The sequence below is a fragment of the Callithrix jacchus genome, chromosome 5 (genome assembly GCF_049354715.1).
Source record: "Callithrix jacchus isolate 240 chromosome 5, calJac240_pri, whole genome shotgun sequence".
In the NCBI taxonomy this organism is placed as follows: Eukaryota; Metazoa; Chordata; class Mammalia; order Primates; family Cebidae; genus Callithrix; species Callithrix jacchus.
The window spans coordinates 26,670,122-26,688,001 of record NC_133506.1 but is presented as its reverse complement, the minus strand read 5'-3'; the positions used below and the strand labels follow the sequence as shown (position 1 = coordinate 26,688,001).

Genomic DNA, 17,880 nt, shown 5'->3' with positions numbered 1-17,880 from the left:
GGTAGGAGCAGAATCTCCAGGAACAGGAGGCCTTCTACAGGTGCCAGCTGGGACACACTCAGGAGGAAGTGTGAGACCCAGCGCCCATCTTCCCTTGGCCAAGGCAGGGGGGATGTCCCACTTGTGCATGAAGCTGCAGCCTGGGGAGTTCAGCCTGCTCAGAGAATTGCTGTGAGAGTGTCTCTAGTAGACATTATCAAGTTTGGGGATATTGACAAAAATTCTTTCCTCAAACCCATCCCAGCCCCATCTTAAGTCCCAGTTCAGCAGAAACAGTGAAGAGAGCAATGTTGGCAATCGGCATCACTGAACAGCTGGCTCATTTCAAATCCCATTCTCAGCTCACGACCCAAGTCAGTTGTGTACGCTGAGATCTAAGCAGAAATGGGCTAAATTCTCATTTCAGAAAGGAAACCCCCGTAGTTGTTGAGTTGGCAATCATTACGCATGGAAACATGGAAACTCTACCTTGTCCCAGAATTCTCACTTCGAGAAATTCAGCCATGAACTATAATTTCTAAAGATTTCATGAAAAATGTTTTTTTTTTTTAAAAACCACTGACTAAATGTCTTTGCTTAAGATTAAAAGTAAAACTAATGAAGACTAGTCTAACAAGATACTTAATGTAAAAGTATCTAATGCTTCGTATGCATTAATCAGCATAATGAAAATACCTTGCCCTGTATTCAGGGTATATTTGTAAAATACACAAATATAGTAATAAAACATTTGAAGATGGAAACACTGAAAACAAAGCTAAGTACCTAGCATTCCCCCCACCCTGGGAATCTATATTTTTCAGTAGTTAAATGAAGTTGGTGCTGTGGATGAGTAGCTATGTTTTTTCTGACTCTTATAAATGAATTGTGCGGCATTTCCGGTGGAAACCTAGTTCTGTGTTTACTGATTTAGAGCTGGGCAACTATTTCTGGAGCACCACCCAGGATCAGAACATGGCTTATTACAACTATATTGTTCTCTCTTTTAAGGAATCAGCTTTTGGGAAGTCTTAATTTTCACGATTAAGAACTACCAAAATCAGACAGAAGGGAGACTTGCCCACTCCAGAGTGTCAACATCGGTACTGTGAAGCTCCTTCTCTCCTGCTCAATGGAAAGAATAAATTCCTAACTAATGTGTTCTAGGGCAGGTAGAGTTCTAGAATTCTATGACAGGATGACAGGCCTAAAGTCCCTTCAAGATTTACAGGGGACCCACAGCTTTCCACTTCATTCTCGGAGTCTGCCACACATACACCAGCTTTCCAGGTGGGGCAACACAGAAACAGCAGGTGCCAAATACCTGCCCACATAGTGACTGCGATCATTTTACCTCCCATATAGTCTCCTCAATGGAAAAGGCACAGCCTTCCAGGGGAGAAAGTAATTCACTCTGCTCAGGGAAAGGTAGAGAACAGAGAAGTTTATTTTACACTATCCGTCCAAGAAAACAATCGCCATAAACCAGTGCAAAATGTGCAACAGAATCAGTAAGTGTGTCTTAGCTCTGAGAGCCCAAATTGGTGATTTCTCCTCTTGTTCCTCAGTTGGGCACGTGCCCCATCCGCTAATGCTGGTTTGTACCACAGACAGAAACATTCAACCAATTTGTAGCAGGTTATTTTTACAAATTCATACCAGAATGTGTACAAGGGACAGGGAAAACCATACCGAATGAATGATAAGTGGTCAGTGCTTAAAGTAAATACAAGGGACAGCACGGGCAAGAATCCACAGTTTCAATAAATACAAGTGAACAAGCACGGGTGTGTCTCGACTGGGTGGAATTAGTCTGCATAATAATCCAGCATCATACAAAAATCTAGCAGGGCTGTTGAGCAGTGGTTGGCAAGAACGTTCATAATAACTTACGCCCTTGAACGAGTCTGCATATAACACATTCTGTGGTTTCAAAGGTGTCAGTTCTGTTTTCTCCTTCCCTGGCCATCCCTCCAGGAAGGGAGGGGTGCAGCTGGGCTGGCTTGGCAGAAGCGTCCCGTGAGGAAGGACGTTTGCCCAAGAGCCAGCGGTCAGGGTCCAGTGTACTCAATACCAAGCGGCAAACTGGGACTTAATTGACGCTGTCTGTGCAAAGTGCGCTTCTCTCCATTTTCCAAGAAACCAGTGTCTGTAACTCCTGCACGAAAAGCAGTGGTGGCCTCTGGGTCACTCCCTGTCACCCCAAATGCCAAGCAACAAGAGCACGTCTCGGGGACTCGAAAGTCGGGGTAGCTTTTGTCGTTGATTGCCTGGCACCTCACGGATGGGTAGTTTAACTGGGGCCCCCTTGTCCAAGGCCTCAGGCAGGCTAGAACTATTGCTTGAAAACTAGAAAGAACCTAGTGAGAAAGAGATGGTGATGATGGACATGAGGGGAGCTGTCTTCTTCCTCCAAAAACTTGTGTCCCCCCACCCCCAGCGGACGCCCACAAGACTTGAGCTATAAAATGTCATGCATTTGTTCTTGGTGGCCCTGCCCAGTGGCTCCTCTAGAAAGCGCTACATCCATACATACTCCAACACGTCTGGGGTGCAAGCCCAGAAATCACGGCAGCTGCAGCTTCTGGGTCGCTGGTTAATCCCAAGCCCAGTGGAAGAAGATGCAAGAGAAGCTCTTGATCTCTGGAAGAAAAGGAGTAAAAGGGGAAGACCCCCAAAAGAAAACAATCCCCCGAAACCCAGTTACCTAGGCATCACCTCCGAACCGAACAAAATCCCAAACACTCCCTGTAATCAACGGACCCCTCCTCTCTATTTCTTCAACAGTCTCAGGTCATAAATTAGGCGAGTCTTCCATCAAATAACTTAAAAAAGGAGGAGGGGCTGGAATCAGTGTTGTCCGGCTCGGGCCAGTTAGCAGCCAGTTTTTCTAGAATCTCAGTCACTGTTCAAAAATGGAGCTGGAAGAGTCACGTGGATGTTGGATGTCTTCACATGGAGGAGGCAGGAAAGGGTGGGTGGGTGTGACCCAAGGACGTGGGGGAGTGAGGATGGGGCAGGGGAGAGCCTGGGCCACCAAAACAGGAGCGGAGGCCTGAGGACAGCATGGGAGAGACGAACGCCGTGGCCCTGGGGGCCCGCGTGACTCGGGTTGCTGCCTTGTCTCGTATTGCACAGAAAAGGAGAAGCTGAGCCTCTGCAGGCGCCCGGCGGCTAGTGGTCCCCGCACATGGGCAGGTTCACAAAGGTGAACACGTTGAACTCAGTCATGATGGAGAAGCACAGGAACACGCCATACAGGAGGAGGCACCCACAGCCCAGCTTCTTGTCCAGCTGCCACTTGTTCAGGTGGACACCGAACACCTGCAGGGTACAGAACAGGTTCAGAGGGTGCCAGGAGGAGGCAGGCGCCTCTAGGGGGCGGGTGGGAGAGGCTGGGGGACCGGGGAAGGGCTGCTGACTGTGGGCCTCGGGTGGGGTGCTGATACTCTCTGAGCCTGCAAAATCCAACTCAGATTGCGGAAGGTGAGGACAGAGAACGTCAACATCGGGAAGAAAAGAAGCCAGAAGCTGCTGGTTGTGGAAAAGTAACTGAAACAAATGGCAGGACTCACAAGCACATCCCAGCAGCCAACCCTCTTCCACGGAGCTGCCACCTCACATCCCTGCGGGCCCTTCACCTGTTCTGGGCCTTTTTGCTCTAAGCAGATTACTGCTCTCCTGGGGACATTTCCGCCGCATTCTTCCCATGGCTGTGCCTGGAGGTGAGGAAGTTGCTCCCTCCCCACAGCTCCTCAGGGTGCTTCCAGACCATTTTCCTTCTTTCCTCCCTGAAAACACTGAGCCTGGAATCTTGGGTCTTCCCACGGTCCCTCTTGGTTCCCCCTGTTGCAGTCAATGGTGTAAGCCCGGCCACTGCCCATCCTTGAAGCCTTCTGCCTGCTCCTGCCACTCTCCACTGCACTCCGGCTGACTTTCTCAGGGAGTTCAATGCCCCTGGAGAGGGAGAGGGTCTTTCCAACACTCTGCACCCTCAAGTTCTCATCCTCCATCTGGCCTCACCACTCATACCCACTGGCCCACATGCTACCCAAATTTAAGTGGAATAAAATTAAAACACAGCTCCACATTTCAAGTGCTACAGCCAGCCACAGGTGGCGGTACTGTCCAGCCCAGTGCAGGCCATTTCACCGCAGAAAGGTCTGCTGATGGCACTGGGGCCTAGCTGTTGTTATTGGAAGTGACAGAAGCATCTGTGTTATCTTAGTGTCACACATCCCACTTTCTGACTCAAATCTCTTCCTTTCTAGCTTACTCCCCCCGATTTCTCAGCTCCCGCAACTCTGCAAACCCCCACAGCCCATACCTCATTGACACCATCACCACTTCTCCAGGCTTCACCTACATTACCCCTTTCCTTCTCTCCTTCCACCTGCACTCGCTGGAGTCACTCTGGGGCATCCACCCTGATTCCCTGGACTCTCTCTTGCTCAGGTGTCCTTGGTTGGCTAAGCCACAACCCTTCAGTTCAAGCCAAGTCCCAATCTGGTCCACACTGTATCCATGTGGCTGACCATCGGGGCTGAAGGAAATCAGCCAGCCACGCTGATGGGTCTTACTTTATATTCGAGACGGCTGATGTTAAGTGGGGCATTAATGCTTCTCAGCAGGCATCTCATCCTTCCCTAGTCCCTTGCCTCTCCCTTGCCCAGGTGGCTTCTTCACACCTCTCCCCTTCTTCCAATCTCCAACACTTGCTTCCCTACCCTCACTGATTCCCACAGCACAGAGCTCCCAACCCCACCTTCCTGCCTTCTCTCCTGGCAGTGAGGTCAACTCCACCCTGCACGCCCCCAACCCCATCTTCCACCCTGCTTAAGGACCTTGTTCCAGCCACTCCCCTCTCTTCTAGCTACATGCCTCAACTGCATCCCTGGGTTATTCTAATTGGCATAAGAAGATTCTGTTATCTCACTCACCTTAAAGTAATATTTTTCTGAATTTCCATTTTTCTCCTTTCTTTACAGGCAGAGGACATGAGGAGTTGTGAATGCCCACTCGCAGCCTGCCGTCTCTCTCCTTCCACTCTCCATTAGCTGACTCCACCCCAACTGCACAACGCTATCTTCTTATGAGCACCAATGGCTTTGTGTTGTAACTGCCACAGCCAGTGCTCAGGGCTCCTCTCCCTGACTCAGCCAATAGCTCCCTCCACCCAGAAAGCCCTTCGGCAGGTGGCTTCCAGGACGCCACATTCTCCTGGTTTTCTTCCTGCATCTCCAAACTGTTCCTTCTCAGCTATTTTGGCATATTGTCCTCAATGTCCTGACCTGTAAGTGTCAGGATGCCCGAAACTCAGATACCGGGCCACTTCTCTTCTGTTGTGCGCACTCATTCCCTCGGTGAGCTCTCCCAGCTGCAGGGTTTTAAACACCATCTACACTGCGGTGTCCCCAGACCTAACATCTCTTGTGAACTCAGACTCATATTTCCAACGGCTTTCTTCACCTCCTCCCTTGATGGCAAACAGGCATTGTAAGCTTAACATGTTTGAAATTGCTTTTCCTCCCCAAAACCTTCTTCAGCATTTTGGCAACCTCATTTTGACAGCCCAGTTGGTGGTTAGCCGGGTCCCCTGTAGATGGTATGACTATAGCACAGCCTGAACACACGCACGGTAGCTATCCGCATGCACCCTTGGCGTCCGCTGGCTTGTTCCTTCATTCACGCGGTGTCAGTGAAAACGAGTCAATTAGCTTTTCTAGGCTTCAGTCGCTCATCTGTATAACAGGGCTGATATTAAAGACACCTCGTCGAGGGGGGGTGTGATGAGCTCCAGATGGGAAAATATATACACGAAACATTAAGCACAGTGTGTGGCTGATCCCAGCATCACCACTCCAAGTCATGGCAGAACCGCAGGACCTCCTAAACCATGAGAGCATGAATGACGTCGATTTTCACTTTTGCATAAGGAGGTATTTGTTTTGGTGAAACTCTGTCATTCGATTCACACCCTGATACTGTAAATTACTTGTCTTGCTTCCTGCCTGTCCTTTTGAATTCCCATTCTCTGGCATATTTATGCTAACAACATACCAGGCTGTAACTCAATGACTATTTCCTTGAACAATTAAGGAAAAAATATATTGTGCCTCAATGCTTATTAATATGGGAATTCAACAGTGTATTTGTACATTTGTGGATGTTTCATGTGAGTGAGTCCATGCGTTGGGGTCAACTTGTTCCCACCAAACATGTCTGCTGGGGTGGGAATGCTGAAGTACACAGTGGGCGTCATGGCTGAGACGGCGGAATGGCCTCAGAATAAAATAGGTTTTTAGTTTCCAAGTATTAGTCAAATCCACGGATTCATGTGGGAACCCAGAACAATCAGTGAATTGGAATCTACCTTTTCATGACTAATATTGTAGACAAAGTAGGATCTTCTCTTTGTATTTGGGAAAACGGTTTGTGCGCTACAAAAGACAGGGCCATGCCTTTGGGAGGAAGACTGGTTTCTTTCGGAAAGGGAGAAGGTGTTCTAGTGGGTCACTAGGACTCACTTCCAGAAGAAACAGCCAGGAGATAGGACACAGTGGTGGCTTGTCTCCAGTCACCACGAGGCCAGGGGTATCCAAACAACCGAAACGGAGGAAAGAACATGCAAACGCAGGCACGAGGAGAGAGCTGCCAACCTACCGTGACAAAGACGGAGGCCAGGAGCAAGCCCACGGAGTAGATCAGCCCCCTGCTGTTCAGCCGGATCTGTCAAAGAGGGCTAGAGTTAGGCTTCTAAAAAACGAGGCTTCCTAAGCAGAGTCAGGCTTTGGAAAACGCATCTGCCCACCCACCTTGGAGTAGCAGTGATTCCACATCTCCCCTCTAGAATGAAATAGCATAGACGGCTTCAGCAGCCAGCCCTGAAACTGACACTTTCTGGAAACCAAGAGCTTGTCTTTGTCTTGTCCACTCTCAGTCCCATCCTGGCCATACCCTCGACGGCGGGGCTCCAGCTGGAGTACCCCATGGCCACCTGAGCTTTCCTTCGGGGCTGCGAGATTCTTGTGGCCCACAACACATCCCCATCCACGTGCTCCTGTACCTCCAGGGAGCTTTTGCTTTCTCAAACCCATACTGCTTGTAGGATGAATTTCCTGACATGGGCAATGGAAAAGTATCAATAAACGTTTCATCCCTTTTGCACTAAAATGTCTCTGTCCTTCCCCAAACCTGATGGGAAGAAGTGGATGAGGGTTGCTGTTGTGGGCAAACAAAAGAGAGGAAAAAGTTAAAATTCCATTTCTGGTATTAGCAGAGGGATTTTCGGAGGTTTGTTTTTCATAGAATGGGGATAACAGCCAATGAAGGATAAAGAGAGAAACGTATTTGGAGTTCCTCCTTTTTTTTGAGACAGGGGTTCACTCTGCTGCCCAGGCTGTAGTGTACTGGTATGATCCCAGCTCACCACAGCCTCAAGCTCCCAGCCCCAAGTGATCCTCCCGCCTCAGCTTCCTGAGGACTGCAGGCACGCACCATCACCCCTAGCTAATTTTTGATTTTTTGTAGAGACTAGGTCTCACTATGTTGCCCAGGTTGGTCTTGAACTTATGGAGGCAAGTGATCCTCCCACCTTGGCCTCCCAAAGTGCTGTGATGACAAGCACGAGCCACTGCGCCCAGCTTTGGAGTTTCTGTAGAATAGCACTGACCAGCAGAACTCTCTGCAGTGACGGAAAGGTTCTCTATCTGTACTCTCCAACATGGTGGCCATTGGGTACATGTGGCTGTTGGGCATTTGAAATGTGGTTCATGCAATTGAAAAAGAAAGTTTTAATCTCATCTTTAAGCAAATTTACATTTAAAGAGCCCACATGTGATTGTGACTATAATATCGAGCAGAGCAGGTAGAGGGTACTAGGGTGCTGACTTGGCGGACAAAGGCCAAAGGGTTTCTCATGGTGTAGAGAAAAGACACTGATTCTGTCTTTCACCAGTCATATGGCCGGCCGCCCAGAAGGAGAAGCGATACCTTAGAGCAGCGGTTCCCAGAGGGTGGTTCTGGGGCACTCGGAACTTGTTACAAACGCAGGATTTCAGGCCCCACCCAGAACTCCTGAATCAGAAGCCCTGGGCCAGGGCCCATGACTCTGTTCTCTAACCCCAGGTGATTCTGAAGCACAGGATTTAGAGAACCACTGAGTTAGAGAAAGTATAAAGCCCAGATCCACTGTTTCTAGTCTCCAAGTGTTCTGGGGAAGGGACCCTGACATTCGTTTTTACACGTTCGCTTGGAAATGCTTGTGTGCATTCAGGTTTGAGGACTACAGACCCCAACCAATGTACACTGTTCCGCAGGGAGTGAAAAGCTTCTCTGTGTCCATGGGAAGGGAAAATGAGTCTGGCTGATTTGTGCATTTAGGCAACTAAGCAGTGACTATCGAGTAGGAGTGGTTCTGGGCCCTTCTGACAGGGTTTAGGGTACCTCTTGCCATGACCGCACCAGTTCACCACTGGAGTGTGCATAGGGAAGGTGTCTCCTTAGGTGGCTGTGTCAGGTTTATTTTCTGGTGACAAGACACCGTATGCCCTAAGCAGCCAACCCTTTCTGTGAACATCCGGTGACATGTGACTTAGTGATGTCCTGTCACAGAGGGATTGAGCGGGACCCTTTCTCCAGTGACTTGCAATCCCAGTGAGTCAATCATCTGCCAGTCCCCAGCTGGAACAGAGTTCCCCACCACCAAATGCCTTCCTGAGAATAAAGAAAGACTCAAGTTGTATCCCTGTGACACTAGAGCGATGGGTTAACCTGGTTAATTCAGTATGGAGAAGTGACAGATTGGCCCCATCACAGTCCAGCTGGTGGCTTCATGCACACACTCAACCTGACAGTAGATAGATTTTCCTACTCTCATCAGCTGGGTTAGTGTAAAGAGACCAGCATGCAGGACTGCATCACAAATATGTTGTATTGAAGGAGATTTTCTTCCCCTAAATATTCTGCCCACACTCTGATTGTCCCCTGTGTACTGGCCAATGTTGAAGGGAGGTGAGCTCCTCGGAGCAAGATGGTGGCCTCTAAGAGAGAAGAAGAGGCTCTTGGAGCCATCCCCAGTCACCCTTGGGTAGATGTGAAACAGTGGATAAACACTCAGGAATCCTATGAGCTCTTTCAACACTGTGTACACAGATACATTCCAAGAGGGCAATGCATTTCCAGCCCCGCTTGCCCTCTGAGCTCCAGGGTCAAATCCTTGTCAGAAACAAGAACTTAATAAAGTGATTTCATGCCCTTAAGAAACCAAGAACCAGCAACAGCAAAGCTCCTCGCAGGAAAATTCTCTTTGGCCAAACATTTTCAAAATGAATCCTGTTAACCCGAAGCTTTTGAACCTTACCTTCCTATGTTCACATGAAATCTCAAAGAACAGTGTAGCTGAAATTCTAAATCTGGTTCCAGAGGCGAAAGGCAACTATTTTGCAGGGTTTCTGTGTGTTTTTAACTTCTCACCTTTTTCTCTATAGCCCTCCTTTGGTCATGAAGTGCTACGTGCACCCAGGGGTGTATTTTTGTGTTTTCATTGTTAGAGACCTGGGCTCTCAAAGCCTGTATTTACTCCTTGCTGTCTGACCTTTGTACTTCCACAAAGATGTGACAGGCAGGAATGAGGGCTCCTGAAGCGGCCTTCTGGTCCAGCTCAAACATATCCGAGCTGCTGCAGCTATGGACGGTTTGGGGTAGGGGTCATTGCCTTTTTTTTTTTTTGTAAATAAAATTTGGAACTCAGCTCATTCATTTATATATCATCAATGGCTATTTCCACACGACAGCAGTTGAGGTGAGTCGTTTCGACAGACACAGTATGACCCATAGTGCTTAAAATATTTCCTGCCTGGCCCCTTATAGAAAATGTTTGCCACCCTCTGGTTTAAGGCACGGACTCCAGATCCAATTTCCTGGGTTTTGAATCTCTGCTTGGTCACTCACTTGCTGTGTCATCATGGATGGGTAACTGAACTTCCCTAAGCCTCAGTTTTTCAAAGTGTAAAATGGGAACAACACAGTTCGTGCTTTGTCAGTGCTTACGAGGCAGAACTGAATTAATCCATGTTAAAACTCTTGAACAGAGCCTGGTGTGTAATGCATCCTCAATGACTGGAGTCTGGGTCCACTTCCTGGCACCCGAGGCAGCTTCTTTTCTAAACCTATCACGGATCGACAGGTTACTAGATTACAGACACCGCGAGGGAAGGAACCACGTCTGACTTTACCCTCCACCTGGCATAGGCCTGGGCACAGACCACGTGATTAAAATATAATTGAGGAATGAATAACACAAGTCCATGAGGTCTCATTCTGAATACGTGTTATAAGGAGCCAGTGTTCTGCAGGGCAGCAGGGAACAGTCAGAGTGAGGCTGGAGGCAGAGAAACGCTGCATGCCACTCCCTGGTTAGTAGTCCAGAAGCAATGTGGTCTCTGTCCAATGTTCTCTCTCTCCCTTCCCCACTTAATTTAATTTATCATGAGTATATGCAGTTTTTTAAAACCCAGCGAGCTGCTAGGAAAGTTTTCAAGCATTCAGAAAAGTTGAAAGAATTATACCATCTTATTTATTTATTTAGACACAGCGTCTCGCTCTGTCGCCAGGCTGGAGTGCTGTGGCGCGATCTCGGCTCACTGCAGCCTCCACTCCCTGGTTCAAGTGATTCTCCTCCCTTGGCTTTTCGAGTAGTTGGGATTAAAGGCACGCGCCACCGCACTCAGCTGATTTTTGTGTTTTTAGTAGAGACGGGGTTTCACCATGTTGGCCAGGAGGGTCTCGATCTCCTGACCTTGTGATCTGCCCGCCTCGGCCTCCCAAAGTGCTGGGATTATAGGCGTGAGCCCTGGCGCCTGGCCCATCTTATTTTTTTAAGAGCAGGGCCTGTGCGTGTGTGTTTGGGTGAGCTTCAAAGTAAACTGCAGAGACCAGCACTCCTGCCTGTATCTCATTAAGCAGAGTTCATTCACAGTTCATGGGTCTTTTAGTCTTAGATGCCATAATTTGCACCACAAAATTTTACCATTCAACAGGTTCTGAGAAATTACATCCATGCCACCCAAACCCAACCATGGCACAGAACACTTTTGTCATTCCAGAAAGTTCTATGGTGCCCTCCTGCCAGTCTCTCCCAAGGCAGGCACTGCCCTGTTTCTCTACCACAGGGCGGTTCGGGCTGTCCTAGAGCTTCCCAGAAGTGGAATTCTGCAGTGTGTACTCTTCTATGTCCACAACATTTTTAAAGAGTCCTTCAGTGTTTTCATTGCACCAACAGCTCATTTATTTTTACAGCAATGTAAATATGCTGTGATGTGTTTAATTATGTTCCTGCTGATGGACGTCTGGGACACTTCCAGGTCTGGGTTGTTAATGTGTATTACTTTTATAATTCAAAAACAAAATGAAAAGAGGTCTGTAAGGCTCCTCCTTCCTGACAGGGTTGCCATTAAGGAAGAGATGAGGAGGGCCAGGAGCTCTGCTAAGGACCCCACGTCACTACCTCATGTCCTAGCACCTCTTCTCTGTAGTCGGCACCTTAGCACACTCCTGCGCCCCCTTTTGAGACTTTCGGTCTAGCTAGGTGGGTGGTCTCACCTCCTTCCCACCTCTACTCTGCCCATCCTGCCCTGAGTCCTTTTGCCTCTTCCAAGCTCACTATTGGCCATCTGGTGCCGACATCGTCCTGCTTGTGTGTGGGGCACGTTCTTACCAGACCAGCGGGTCCAAATGCTCTGAGGGCAGACGCCTGGCTAGTGTGTTTCTCCTCACTCTAACACCTAATTCCCCCACCCCTGCAGCCCCCCGGCTCCTCATACTGTATGTTTAAATGAGCATCTGGGCCAGGCATGGTGGCTTATGCCTGTAATTCCAGCACTTTGGGAAACTGATGTGGGAGGATTGCCTGAGTCTAGGAGTTAAAGACCAGCCTGGGCAACATAGTGAGACCCCATCTCTACAAAAAATGAAAAAAAAATTAGCCAGGTCTGTTGGTGTGTGCTTGTAGTCCCAGCTACTTGAAAGACTGAGGTGGGAGGATCCCTTGAGCTGGGGAGGTCGAGGGTGCAGTAAGCTGTGATCCCACCACTGCATTCCAACCTGGGCGACAGAGCAAAACCCTATCACGAACAAACAAACAAACAAACAAAAATGAGCATCTGTGGCCCAGCGCAGTGGCTCATGCCTATAATCCTAGCACTTTTGGAGGCCAAGGCAGGTGATTCAATAGGTCAAGAGATGAAGACCATCCTGGCCAACATGGTGAAACCCCGTCTCTACTAAAAATATAAAAATTAGCTGGGCATAGTGGTGGACACCTGTAGTCCCAGCTACTTGGGAGGCTGAGGCAGGAGAATCACATGAACCCGGAAGGTGGAGGTGGCATTGAGCTGAGACTGCACCACTGCACTTCAGCCTGGGCAACAGAGCAAGACTTCATCTCAAAAAAACCCAGAACATCAGCTGGTGATTCTGAGCGTGTGTGTGTGCATGTGTTTGCATGTAAGCTTGCGTGTGTGTGTTTGCCTGTGTGCATGCATGTGTGTGCATTTGCCTGTGTGTGTGTTTGCCTGTGTGTGTTTGCATGTGTGCATGCATGTGTGTGCGTTTGCCTGTGTGCATGCATGTGTGTGCGTTTGCCTGTGTGCATGTGTGTGTGTGTGCGTTTGCCTGTGTGCATATGCACGTGTGCATAGTGGGAGGCAGTGAGGCTGCATAGCAAAGGGCAAGAGTGGAGAGTCGATGGGAGACAGATCATGGTGAGGGTGGCTTTAAGCTGATCTCTGCAAATAACAAAGCAAGAGGGCACCAAATTGTTTTTTAATTGAGGCATAATTTGCACAGAGTAAAATGCACAGATCTTAAGTGCTCTCACTATCGGATGAGTTTTGACAAAAGCCTATACTCATGTAACCCACACTTCAACAAAAATATAAAACATTTCATCATCCCAGGAACTCTCCCTGGGGGCAGCAAAGCTATTTTCTTGGGGCATGTTAAGCCAAACAATCTCACCAAACCCTCTCATCCCTGAATGACCTTGGGAAAGTCCTGCACAGTGTCGAACCAGATCCTCTCCCTCCTCCCTGCCTCACAGGCGCGGGGAGCATTAAGTGACAAGGGAGAAAATCTTCAAGGCAATGCTGATTTGAGAGCATGCGAGGCACACTTCGGATTGTTCAGTCCTGATATTTAACGCTGTGTTCGTTTCCTGCCTTAAGAAGCATGCATCTTCATTCTCCAATTCCCTCTTGGCAGCTGTTGCAGAGGAAACGGGAGGGTGGCTATTTCCAAAGTCAACAGGAATTTAGCCCACAGTGCATGAATGTTTTTTAGGACGGATGCACACTGAGACTCATTTATACCAAGTGTCATGCATACCTGCTGTTCCTAACACAGTTCTCTGAACCCTACCTCTGGAGAGCCAACACCTCCATCCTAAAATATTCTGATTTCCCCCATACTACAGCTTAAAATCTATGGCTTGGGGTCAGCTCGACCCAACCAACAAATTCTTTTAGGAAAAATAAGAAGCCCCTGGGTTTTTGCTAATGTATTTCTAACTTGGAACACACGTTGCGTGTTGTTTCACATTTTCTTTTTTGGGTAGTTTTGCACTTGTTTGTGAGTAGTTTCTAAATGGATGTTCCCAGCTACGGCTTGACATTGTATCATATCACTGGGTGGGAATCTCTTTGAACAATTAAATGAGGTAAGACAGTGACCAAGCCCACAGAAAAGAAGCAATTTAACCACAGTTGCATCCTTAAGTCCTTTAGTAACATAGTGCATACTCACAAAGTATGCAGAGTGGATTTTGTTCTCCCCATTTGAAAGATGAGACACCTGAGGCTCAGAAAGGTTAAACCACTTAGTCAAGTTTGTGAAGCTGGTGAGGGATCTGGCCGGCATTTAGAGTTGGCCTTTGGACCCTAAATTCTCAATTTTGTTGTACTCCTCCAGGCACAGCAAAAAGCCAGGGAAAAGCCTCTCCTTACCCTCTAAAAGCCCTCAAAAGTGCATCTGGACCGTTCCTGCCTAGTAATTTTTTTTTTTTTTTTTTGAGATGGAGTCTTGCTGTGTTGACTAGGCTGGAGTGCAGTGGCATGATCTCAACTCACTGTGGCCTCTCCCTCCTGGGTTCAAGTGATTCTCCTGCTTCAGCCTCCCAGTAGCTGGGATTATAGGTGTGTGCCACCATGCCGGGCTAATTTTTGTATTTTTAGAAGAGATGGGTTTCACTGTGTCTGCCTGCCATGTTTGTAAGAGTCCTGAATGAGCTGTAAGAATCCCAGATGCCCCTCTAGCAGTTGCCATCGGCACTCATCCACGTCCCCCCACTTCCTCGAGGTGCCATTTTGGTGGGTGCCAGCTGCCTCCCAATGGCCATTCCTGCCCCTGTGCCTTAGGACTTTCTCCTGAACCATAGAAGTGCCAAGAAGTAAACAATCCCAGAAGCTGTTCTCCGCCAATGACTCTGAGGAGTGGGCGCATCAACCTTCCAGCTCTCCTGCCTCTTGGATGGAGTCATTCTGAGACAGAGGCTGTCCTCCATTTCCCAGAGCTCTTGCCATGGGAGTCAGCCCTCGCTGCCTGCTGTTGAAACAGACTTGCTGGCACAGCCACTGTGGGTGCCTTGCCTCCTTTCCCCTCTCTGCTCTCATACTGCTCCCCCTGAATATCATATTGCTCCCCCAAATATCATACTGCTATCCCGAATATCATACTGCTCCCCTGAATATCATACTGCTCCCCTGAATATCATACTGCTCCCCCGAATATCATACTGCTCCCCCCGAATATCATACTGCTACCCCCGAATATCATACTGCTCCCCCGAATATCATACTGCTCCCTGTGAATAACATACTGCTCTTCCTGAATATCATACTGCTCCCCCTAAATGTCATACTGCTCCCCCCGAATATCATACTGCTCCCCTGATTATCATACTGCTCCCCCGAATATCATACTGCTCCTCCGAATATCATACTGCTACCCCGAATATCATACTGCTCCCCCTGAATATCATACTGCTCCCCTGAATATCATACTCTCCCCCGAATATCATACTGCTCCCCCCGAATATCATACTGCTCACCCTGAATATCATACTGCTCACCCTGAATATCATACTGCTCCCCTGAATATCATACTGCTCCCCCTGAATATCATACTGCTCCCCCCGAATATCATACTGCTACCCCAAATATCATACTGCTCCCCCCGAATATCATACTGCTCCCCTGAATATCATGCTGCTCCCCCCGAATATCATACTGCTCCCCTGAATATCATACTGCTCACCCTGAATATCATACTGCTCCCCCCGAATATCATACTGCTACCCCAAATATCATACTGCTCCCCCCGAATATCATACTGCTCCCCCTGAATATCATACTGCTCCCCCCGAATATCATACTGCTCCCCCCGAATATCATACTGCTCACCCTGAATATCATACTGCTCACCCTGAATATCATACTGTTCCCCCCGAATATCATACTGCTCCCCTGAATATCATACTGCTCCCCCTGAATATCATACTGCTCACCCTGAATATCATACTGCTCCCCCCGAATATCATACTGCTACCCCAAATATCATACTGCTCCCCCTGAATATCATACTGCTCCCCCTGAATATCATACTGCTCCCCCCGAATATCATACTGCTCCCCCGAATCATACTGCTCCCCCCGAATATCATACTGCTCCCCCTGAATATCATACTGCTCCCCCTGAATATCATACTGCTCCCCCTGAATATCATACTGCTCCCCCGAATATCATACTGCTCTTCCTATCATACTGCTACCCCGAATATCATACTGCTCCCCCTGAATATCACACTGCTCCCCTGAATATCATACTGCTCCCCCTGAATATCATACTGCTCCCCCGAATCATACTGCTCCCCCGAATATCATACTGCTCGCCCTGAATATCATACTGCTCCCCCGAATATCATACTGCTCCCCCGAATGTCATACTGCTCCCCCCGAATATCATACTGCTCCACCGAATCATACTGCTCCCCCCGAATATCATACTGCTCCCCCGAATATCATACTGCTCCCCCGAATATCATACTGCTCCCCCCGAATATCATACTGCTCCCCCTGAATATCATACTGCTCCCCCGAATATCATACTGCTCCCCTGAATATCATACTGCTCCCCCGAATATCATACTGCTCCCCCCGAATATCATACTGCTCCCCCTGAATACCATACTGCTCCCCCCGAATATCATACTGCTCCCCCCGAATATCATACTGCTCCCCCTGAATACCATACTGCTCCCCTGAATATCATACTGCTCCCCCCGAATATACTCTTCACCTTGGATCCTCATCTTAGAAGTGAATAGTTTCTGGGGGACCTAAACTGTGATGAACAGACACTGGTTCCACTTTCCAGATAAGCCCTTCCACAGTAGGATCTGGAAGGACCCTTCCTTCCTCCACATGTCACCTGATTTTCCTGACACAGAGCCTGAAACTTAATGGGAGAGATTAAGGAGATTGGGTGGTGTTACTTTTGCTCCCAGGAGCTCTGTTTGAATAACCTTGAGAGGCTTCATTCATTAAGATGTCACCACGCTATCCCCAAGTTACCTATCCAGGTCCTGTGGGGTAGTTTGTAGCTGACCTTCTGACATGGTTCAGTGGCCCTCTGACATGGTCCTGCTTCTGCAGTGTAAATGCTGCCATCATGACTGATTTCAAGCTACCAACGTGGCATCGCTGGAGCGAGCTGGAAAGAGCTGCACATGATTGCTTCTTTGGTGCCTGTATGAGTTGGCTCCAGCACCTACTGTCCCTGGGGGTGAGGAAAGGAATTTGCACAACAGGGAAGACTAGTTCTAGCAGAGGGACCAGTGTCTGGGAGCTGGGGGCCTTAACTGGGACGGTTGCCATACAAGGTGAGAATGAAAGAAGAGGGAGACATCAAGAACTGATGGGTTCATTGATTCATTCCATGGAAGCCCTCGGCTCGGTGGGAAAGAGCACAAGATAAGTAAGATGCAGCTCCTGCCCTCAGAGAGTTAAGGGGGAAGCATACACATCAGAGAATGCACCTTATGGTGTCATACAGGCACTAAATTTGGCTGGGGGTAGGCTTCTTGGAGGAGGTGATGGTTGGCTGAACACAGTGGCCTTAGAAGAAAGACCTTGGACTTGGCTACTCCAACCTCCTTTTAACTTTCTTCTGGCTCTGTGGTCCCCCTTCCTCTGATTCTCCGCATCTCTGGCTGGCCCTTCCTAAGTCTCCTTCAGTGAACGTTTGTTTCTCCCTGCAACCAACAGCGGGACATGTTCCAGGCCTTCCCCTCTACCTACACTCACCTTCTCACTTTGTAGTTGCGGTTAATGCCCTTGACTCCCAAGTTCACACCTGCAACCAAGACCTTGCCACTGAAACTCAGACCCATCGTTTCCACCACCTCCGTGACATCTCCATTAGATGACCCTTAAACATATCAAACTTTATTTGTCCTAAATGAACATTTGGTATTTCATCTTAAACGTGCTCCTCATCTCCCGGTTTGTCTCTCCATCTCCAGGCCTAAGCCTCTATACAAGCAGCCCTTAGGAAAACAGGTATCACATCTGTGTCTGGAATTGCTTGTCCAATCCTCCAATTCTCTCCTTCCATAGCTGCAGATCCAGGAACACAGGCCTCTGCCTGTCTGTCTTCCTTACTGCAGCATCTCCAGTGGTTACCAGCATAGCACACAGTAGGTTCTCAATTAACACTTGGTCAAAGAAAGAATAAACCATGCAGACAGTGTGGGATGAGAGTATTTCTGGGCAGCTCCTTTGTCTGTTGTTTCTGGATTCAGGTGGTCTCTTGCTTGGAGAGAGAGAGACAGACACCCTCCCTCCATCAT

The 17,880-nt window shown here is 48.5% G+C and overlaps 1 protein-coding gene across 1 annotated transcript in view; it reads right to left on the bottom strand.

Annotated features, from left to right (window-relative positions):
* Nucleotides 1-1,408: 1,408 nt before the first annotated feature.
* SLC24A3 (solute carrier family 24 member 3) overlaps nt 1,409-17,880 on the bottom strand; it is a 518,474-nt gene continuing 502,002 nt past the window's right edge. The window contains exons 16-17 of the mRNA XM_017971984.4: nt 6,643-6,708; nt 1,409-3,303 (exon numbers count right to left, since the gene is read on the bottom strand). Of these exons, the coding sequence (XP_017827473.2) occupies nt 3,154-3,303; nt 6,643-6,708 (216 nt within the window). The 3' untranslated portion in view covers nt 1,409-3,153. The remainder of the gene's footprint in view (nt 3,304-6,642; nt 6,709-17,880) is intronic.